We start from the raw sequence: 8,799 nt of genomic DNA on the forward strand, positions 1-8,799 counted from the left end.
TGGCACTGTACAGGTGTCAGCCTCCCACGTCGCACTGCCTTTACCAGGCAGGGGTTCAGCACTCCCTCAAGTATCTCAAGAGCACTTAACGGGACCCCTTTCTTTATGTTCCTTTCTTAGCCGACTTCCCGCGCTGGGTCTTCTCCCTCCTGCCCTGATCCTCGCCACACTAAGTCCCGATCGGGTACCTTGAGATCCATCTGGGCAACTTGAAGTTCCCGGACCTGACTTGGTGCCCTTTTCGGCGGCTTGGGTGCGAATGTGGCAACTGCACCCTGAAAGTGCAGAAGCCTCCAGTTTTCCAGCCGAGACTTGAAGTAACACGGCTAGTCCAGGGACCGGTTCCCTTCTTGCGGCCTGATCCCTCTGACGCCTGGCAGATTCGGGCGTACGGGTGCCGTCCTGCACTCACCATACCCCCTGGGATCCCTTCTATTCCTGGAGCCTTCCTCCCTGACTCCCCTCTCGCTCTTGGGCCTCTCTTACTAGGCCCCAATACGGAGCAGAGCTCCTGAAGAGACTCCGCTCCTCTTCTCTCTCACTGCATAACTCCCTCTAACAAGATGGCTTCCCCTATACACCTCCTATTCAAATGCTCCCCTGGTCTACGTCCTCCACCCACACCCACTACTGGTTCCCCTTCACTTTTGGTTCCCCCCACTCCAGCCAGGGACGGTGCAGCAAAAGAAGTGCATAATGCCCTTCCAGCTGGCCTGGAGTAGTGTAGTGTTGAGTTTAGGTGTTGGGGTCCCGGGCAGTACTCCATCCTTACCTGAGAGAAGGAGATGCCACACCTCTGGGTGAGGTGCAGTACCTCTGTGGCGACTGAACCCTCAGGGGCGCAACATTACCCCTTAGATCCTAAACTTAAAATGAGTATTTTATGAGTCCAGTTATAGAGTGAGAGAGCTTGTGTGTCCATGTGCATTCTCTGACCACCCAGCCTGACTGACAGCTGCAGCTTGTTCTGAGCAGTGTGAGATTTTAGCAGCAGGTGGGAGGGATATTGAGGAGCTGTCAATCAGGCTAGTTTGGCAGAGATTGAGTTTACACTTTCAAGAAGAATTCTGACATAGGCTTGCATAGTAAGTACAAAAGCCTTACCAAGTTTATTCTGTGAGATTTGGAAACAGATTTATTAATGAGGAATGAGATCATATTTCACCTTTTGTAGTAGAGAGCAGTTCCACACATATAATATAACTTACCGTAGGTCTGTACAGTGATCTCCGGGGTCTTGACACTTTTGGTTTCTGACCCAAGTTGTAGGACGGCCTCACAGGTGAAGTTCTCACGGTTGTCTCTGCGGCTAGCCGTGAATGTGTAGACGTGACTCACTGTCTGTTTGCCCACCACATGCGGTCCATTATACGATCTACTGTCGATTACATCCTCTCCCCTGAAGACGTTTATGGTAAGATACTCCAAAGGTGCAACTTCATGGACTGTACAGGTGATCGTATATTCTTTTCCTTCCTCCAGCTCAGTCTTCAGCTCTATAGTGATGTCCAAAGGCAGAGCTGTAATGACATCCAACATATATTTATTTGTAAAAGATCATTTTAGTTGTTGAGAAGAGTGGGCAGGGATCTCCGAAAGGGAGCCTTGCTGATATCTTTTCAACAGGTGAAAATTTTGTAGTGCTTTAAGGTGGGCGGCAGCCGTGGTCGAGCTACTGCTCCATGTCGCCCTGGCATTTTCCAGGAGAATCGTGTCCCAGATCCAGTGTCCTGTCGTGTGTGGGGTGGTTCTCCAACTCCAGGAGCTGCCGCACATGAATCAGGGGACGCTCAGCTCTTTTCTTAACAGAGAATTACATCCAAACATTCCATCCAAACATTCCATCCACATCGTTCTGCAACACGCAGTATCAGGCACAACATTTTCCATTTCTTGTTTCTGTAGAACAGTACACTTGCAAATTTCCATTTTATTCAGCCTGGACTACCCCTACCCTGGCTGTACCTGTCAGCCCCAGGGATTTCTCGTCCGGTCTCGCAGTATTTGCGAGATCCATTACTTTTCCTGCACGCGGTTCCACGTCCATATTCCTCTTTAAGAAGGAGTTAAGGTGCTCTCCTAGCACATCTAAGGAGCCTTGAGCTCCGGACATTACAGGAATGTTCGCAGGGAGTTCCACAAGGTTCTGTACTGTCCAGAACAAATGTACCCGTCTTTGCTATAGGCACACCACTGCAGCTTGAACTTGACCTGGTCACTGTTACTCATGAACTCTATCTCTATCTGACTATGTCTAGGAAGCACAGTTCTGTTCTTATCACTAAGCCCTTCCCCTGTGGGCTAGTACCAACACTTAACTACTTCTGACCCTGCTGTCTGTTGCTGAGCAGACTTAACCTTTCACCTACATTCTAACACTTTCCTATGTCCTATATATCCTATAACACTATGCACTGAACATATGATACCTGCAATGCTTATCACACTCTATCCACATTAGACATGAACACATACATGGCTACTTACATTATATTACATAACCACACAATGCATTCCATTGATTGATATGGCAAAAAGTTGCATTAGAAAATTGACTACCTGGATATCTTGTTCTCTGAAGAGTTCAGGGTAACTTTTACTCTTCTGATGCATCCATCCTTTTTTCTTCTCTAATTTGTTAAAAATAGGACACTTAGGCCCCGATTCATCAAAGCTTTTAAGCCAGTAAAATGGCATTATAAGCTTTGAAAATGCTGTGCAAAAATTGTGAGACTTTCTACATTTTCATGACATTCTTGTCCAGCTCAGACAAAGTGAGAATAGCTGCAGCGACAGAGGGACGTGATGGGAGCTTGGCGACCATCGCTCATCGAATCCAAGAAGAGTGGTTTACGACAAATCTTACTCCAGTTCTCGTTGAGCACACTGAGGTGAATGCCACTTCGTGCTTTGCCTGATTCAGCGGCACTTCCTCCCTCTTGACTGACAGCCTCAATACTGTGTGAATATAGGGAAATGAGCCGTCGGTCAAGCAGGAGGAGGCGGTGCTGGTCGGGGACACTGGAGTGACGGAGGCTTCAGATCTACCATAATGCTTCAGCCTCATTTTCATATCAATTCAAACACTGATTTCTCAATACCGGGGGAATGGACTGGCCATGTAAAGGTATTGCTGGACTTGTCTGTGAAAGAGCTACATGCACATATAAATAGTTTGTGGATGAAATCCTGATGACAGACTCCCTTTAGTATATTGAAAACAAGGTACATTTGTATCAAGTTATCAAAACAATCCTCTGGAAGACCCAAAAAGTTTTACATTTTTTCTGCCCTAATACATGGTAGCATACTATCAGGAAAAGTGCCCTTCTCTCTGGAGGATCTGACAAGTGTAATGCTTCATTTATCCTGCGAGGGTGCTGTAGGGAAACTTAACAGTTGCTTGTTAGGTTTCTTTGCAAATGATCACAGGGGATCCTAGTAGCTGGACAGTGTACACTCTGTTTATTGTCAAGAGACCCTTCTAGTAAAAATGGAAGGCAGACCTTATTAATAAAACACACCTTGAATATAGCATTTGATACATAACATGCTACTCACCGTAGGCCAATACTGCGGTGGTACTTTCTGATGGAACGGCTTCTCCATCTCCAACATAAAGGCAAAATAATGTTGAGTTCTCCCAGTCATCTACAATCACTTCTGCTGCCACCCAGTTTTGTCCCCGTTGGAAATTGATCTTCCTTAATCTACTTTCATAGAATGTGTCTTCAGGAGAAGAAGTCGAGCAGTTTACCCAAACGGATTCCTCAAATGAGACGAACAGCTGAGAACTGTGAGCTTTCACCTCCACCGAGTCCTCAGATCTCACTGCAAAAGAAATCACAAGGTTATAGTTATATGACAGAATAACACCACTATCTTCACATACTGAGTGGCATATATATGGCTAACGTAGGAACGCAATATACTCTACGGATTCTGAAGATTTGGTAAATATAGGCAAGGTTATAAAATACTCTATATGATGAAAGTATTTGGACTCATATCTTAATCATTGATTAAGCCCCATACCTACTGGTATACAAAATCCGGCGCCATTGCCCCCCTCCCTGGTGTATAACATCTGGCCCCTCGCCATTCCGTTTGCCTTTACTACTGTAACATCTGTCAGATACCACAGGCCCAAAATGGCTACCCAGGACAGATCAGCGCGATCCTGTAATAAGAGTCAACTTCTAGTAAAAGTTTAAGGAGAACCAACAAAAAAAAAAGAGAAGAAAATGCCAAATGTGTAAAAATATATCAAGAAGAGCAGATGGGCCTATAGGACATAGAAACGACTATATTTTAACCCGAACCCCCCCCCATAAAATATGTGCTAATTTACACATCATAAGTATTTTATTAGTAAGCAAATTGATAATCAAAAATAGGTAAAAAGAAAAAAAAACATACATCTGAATGATATATAAATAACAATAATCGATAGATTAAATATATAGATCTCAGATACATATGCTCTATACAGTATATATTGACAGAAAGGCGTCAGTCAAACACATAGATATTTACTGCCTCTCCCGCCAGGTTAATTGTTTTGGTCCTACCGTGGTAAACCAATATAGTGTTAATCAGTGCAATCAGGATCTGAAAAGTCTTCATGGTCCAATGGGCTGCAGAGGGTTAAGACCAAGTGGCGAATATGGAGATGACGAGAAGTTCAGTATAGGACGCCTACATATAACAGCTTGCCCCGGACTTGTAATTTCCCCAAGTTCCCCTTTGTGTCCTCCCACAATAATCTGATTTCCTCACTGACTCGGAATTTACAGCCTTTCTCAATGCCAGCCCCTAGTAGTGAGCTCAGAGTCAGGGGGTCGATATGGGGGAGCATAGATGGATTCAGGAAGTTATGGCAATAACTTGTAATAAGTAATAACTTCTGTAGAAGAAATCAGCCAGATATTCGACCGCTAACTAAAGACATGAGTGTAAAGCCCCTTCAATGCTTATTACATTCATACCTTTCTAGTGGAATTTCATTGGGTTCATTGGGGCAATTTTGAGAAATCTCTTGTTGAGGTTTTATTCTCAAGTGCATCGAGGCGGGCACTTAACTCATTATCTCTGCTCTACTTCATCGCCCACGGCCGGCCTCTGGTCATTGATTGACAAGTTGACAAGTCACAGTTCTCTCATTGACCTGACTAACCTGCGCAGGCACTGTCATTGCCCAGGTTTGTTTCCACAGAAGGGAGCAGAGCTTCTACTATGAGCTGCTAATTATGTTGCAGTAACAGGTGGTGAGTTCTTCTTCAATGGAAGTCTTCAAACAGAAACTGAACAGACATCTGAGATGGTTTAGTGAATCCTGCTTTGAGCAGGGGGTTGGACACGATGACCCTGGAGGTCCATTCCAACTCTAACATTCTATGATTCTATGGTCCATTGGTTTAGAGTCCACTTTACCAAAGCTGGACCCCTCTATTCTTCATTCAAGGTACACTAACACTATCCAATAGCACACTTTTTAGGGTTTGCAGACAAACCTGCTTCCCTAGTAGAGTTCAGCACAGCTTCAACCCTGGGAAGGTGACTCTCCCAATCTAGGCTATGTATGATCACATCATCCAGATAGGCAGCTGCATATTTCCAATGTGGCTTCAGTATCTTTTTCATCATCAATGTGTCAAAGCTGTCATCAGGTTCAAGGACCACATATTGCAATACCCCTCATTGGTAGTAAAGGCTGTTTTTTCTTTAGCCTTTCCTGTTAGTGGCAGTTGCCAGTAGATTTTAAGGTTTAATGATGTAAAGCACCTGGCATCATCCACTGAAGGACACAGACTGAAAAGGGCCCCTGTGCAAGAACAGTACATGGGCCCATTGCAGCCCAATAGCTAATTATATAAAGCTAATAATGCACAGTTATAACTATAATAATTAATCATGCACAATTCCACCTGCTTTGGAGGTGGAAATGGACCCCCTTTTCTCTTGGACCCCTGTGCGACTGCACAGCTTGCACCAATGATATGTCCAACCCTGGCGTCATCAGTCATCTTGTCCACTCGTGGCATTGGATAAGCATCAAACTGAGACACAATATTCAGCTTCCTAAAGTCATTGCAGAAGCGCAAACTGTCATCAGATTTTGGACTGGACCATTCACTAAGTGACTCATCAATAATCCCCAATTTTAACCTAATTTGCAATTCATCAGCAGTTGTCTACACCTGGCCTCAGGTACAATGTAAAGCTGGCAATTAAATGACGGTTGGCAAAACCATCAACCATCTCAGTCCACTACCCCGAACTCAGGAGCTCTTGTTCAGCCAAGCGCTTATGTGTTCTCTATGAGAAAGCTGCTGGCTGACACGTTAGCCAACGACTTATCTCAGGGAAAACAATACAATCGGCAGCCTGATATTGGACATGCTTGATTGACATCTCTCCCAACCATCAGTCGGTTCATGGCCCCTGTGAAGACACGGGGTCTTTCATGAGCATAATACTACTCAGACAACACAGGGTGAGGGTTAAACAGTGTGGCAATACTTTATTGAGCCACCAAACAGACAATAACATATAGAACAGTCCCAGCAAATACCCAAGATGGAGCAAAATGTCACAGTCTCACTGTCACGGGTGTGTCGCCACGAAGATCGTCACGATTACACAGCCTGACTTCTCGCAGCTGAGTTTTTGGTGTTTTGTGTTTTTCGGCAGTGAGGGAGTTAACTCTCTCTCTCTGTGCTAGACGAGGTTCAGCCTCGCCCAGCTGCAATCAATGCTGCAGTAGTGGGACTCCTTCAAATGCCTGCCGGTCTGTTAGGGAAGTGTCGGTGAAAGCATTTCATACAGACAAACAGAGCGGATCGTGGTATTTTGGAGTTCTAAGCTAAGTGTATATGGTGTCGTTTTTCCCTTCCTCGCTTTATCATTTATCTCCTTTCCCGTTGGTGTTCCCTCTGTAGTTGTGGTGTAGTTTTTGTATGCAAGGTGGTTTTTGGTTTGACCCTTGTACTGTCTCGTTCGTCTAAGTACTGAGTGTTGGCATATTATTTCCTGTCCCCTATTGTTGTGATCGGGGTCCTTCTCAGGACTAGATTACTGAGGTGCAGGGATCCTCAGGAGGTAGGGGTTACGCTGGCGGCCTGGACCTCTGTACCTTTAACAGTACCTCCAGGTAGAGGGATTAGTCAGGGCCCCAGCTTAGGGTCAGCTTAGGCCCCTGACCTCCTGTATGCAGAGTCAGTGTGACATTTTCACCGACCCACTAAGATTCTCTCCAGCTACCATGGATCCAGTAGCCAGTCTAGCTCGGCAGTTGCAGAGTTTGTCCATGGAGCTGGCGGACGTTAGGTCCAAGGTTTTGTATCCCCAGGAGCAAGCCGGACCAGAACCTAAAGTAGCTCTCCCTGACAGGTTCACTGGGGGGCGGGACAAGTTTTTTGTTTTCCGGGAGGCATGCAAGTTGTACTTTCGGCTGCGGCCTCGGTCGTCGGGGAGTGAAGAACAAAGGGTGGGAATTGTCATCTCGCTCCTACAAGGGGACCCACAATCTTGGGCGTTCTCTCTTCCCCCAGGCTCCCCGGCTCTCCAGTCAGTGGATAGGTTTTTTGCAGCTCTTGGTCTCGTATATGATGACACGGATCGGATCTCCCTTGCTGAATCTAAGTTACGTAGGATCCAGCAGGGAGATCGTCCGGCGGAGGAATTCTGTTTGGAGTTCCGTAGGTGGGCCACGGACACCCTGTGGAATGACCCGGCTCTTAGGAGCCAGTTTTGTCAAGGTTTATCCGACAAATTAAAGGATGTGTTGGCTCAGTATGACCCTCCCGCGTCACTGGAAGCCGCTATGGCCCTTGCTATTCGCATTGAAAGACGGCTTCGGGAGAGGTGCGGGGCAACTCCGCCCCCTGTGATGACTCCACCTTCTACAAGGGTTCCTTATATGGAGGGTCCCCTGGTCCGTCCAGAGGAGCCTATGCAATTAGGAGGGACATCATTTCGGGGGAGGGGACCGGTGGTGCGCCATAAGACAGGAAGGTGTTTCTTCTGCGGGAGAAAGGGACATTTTATTGGGGGCTGTTCATCTCGTCCCTTGCAGAGTGAAGAGTCGTCGGAAAACTGCTGATCCCAGGTTGTGTGGTGGACGGCAATCTGGGAGTAGGTATTTCGTCCCTAGGTTCATCTCAGTTTCTTGTACCGGCGGAGGTGGTGGTGGGTACGAGAACTGAGAGGATATCTGTTCTTCTGGATAGTGGGGCCGGGGCTAATCTGGTGGACGCTCGGTTTGCCCGGGTTCAAGGTATGCGATTGAGTGAGTTGGCTAAACCCATTCCCATATTCTCGATCGATGCCAGGCCCCTCGATCAGGGAAGTTTTTTGCAAGCTGTGCATAACGTAAAACTTCAAGTGGGGGCGATACATAAAGAACTGTTGTCTTGCTACGTGTTGGAGGGTCTTCCCACTCCTATAGTGTTGGGCCTTCCTTGGTTAACTAAGCATAACCCGGTTATTAATTGGCAATCTAGAGAGATAAGCCAATGGAGTAAATTCTGTAATAAAAACTGCATGAATACGGTCATTGGTGCGGTTACTCCTAGGGTCTGACCTCCGTTTCTGGCGGACTTTGAGGATGTATTCTCGGAGAAAGGGTGTCAGGAACTACCTCCTCATCGCGAGTATGACTGTTCTGTAAAACTGCTCCCTGAGGCCAAGTTACCTAAAGCTAGGTTGTATAACCTTTCTGGTCCTGAGAGGCAGGCCATGAAGGATTATATTTCTGAAAGTCTGGCTAAGGGGCATATTAGACCTTCATCTTCACCG

The 8,799-nt window shown here is 46.3% G+C and overlaps 1 protein-coding gene across 1 annotated transcript in view; it reads right to left on the minus strand.

The window, feature by feature from the left end:
* Positions 1-4,798, minus strand: part of LOC141166918 (intercellular adhesion molecule 1-like) — a 278,027-nt gene extending 273,229 nt beyond the window's left edge. The window contains exons 1-3 of the mRNA XM_073654099.1: positions 4,572-4,798; positions 3,562-3,831; positions 1,209-1,520 (exon numbers count right to left, since the gene is read on the minus strand). Coding sequence (XP_073510200.1) covers positions 1,209-1,520; positions 3,562-3,831; positions 4,572-4,626 — 637 coding nt within the window. The 5' untranslated portion in view covers positions 4,627-4,798. The remainder of the gene's footprint in view (positions 1-1,208; positions 1,521-3,561; positions 3,832-4,571) is intronic.
* Between the last annotated feature and the right edge of the window lie 4,001 nt (positions 4,799-8,799).

The sequence above is a fragment of the Phyllobates terribilis genome, unplaced genomic scaffold (genome assembly GCF_046119375.1).
Source record: "Phyllobates terribilis strain yellow unplaced genomic scaffold, ASM4611937v1 Scaffold_11__3_contigs__length_659146591, whole genome shotgun sequence".
Classification (NCBI taxonomy): domain Eukaryota; kingdom Metazoa; phylum Chordata; class Amphibia; order Anura; family Dendrobatidae; genus Phyllobates; species Phyllobates terribilis.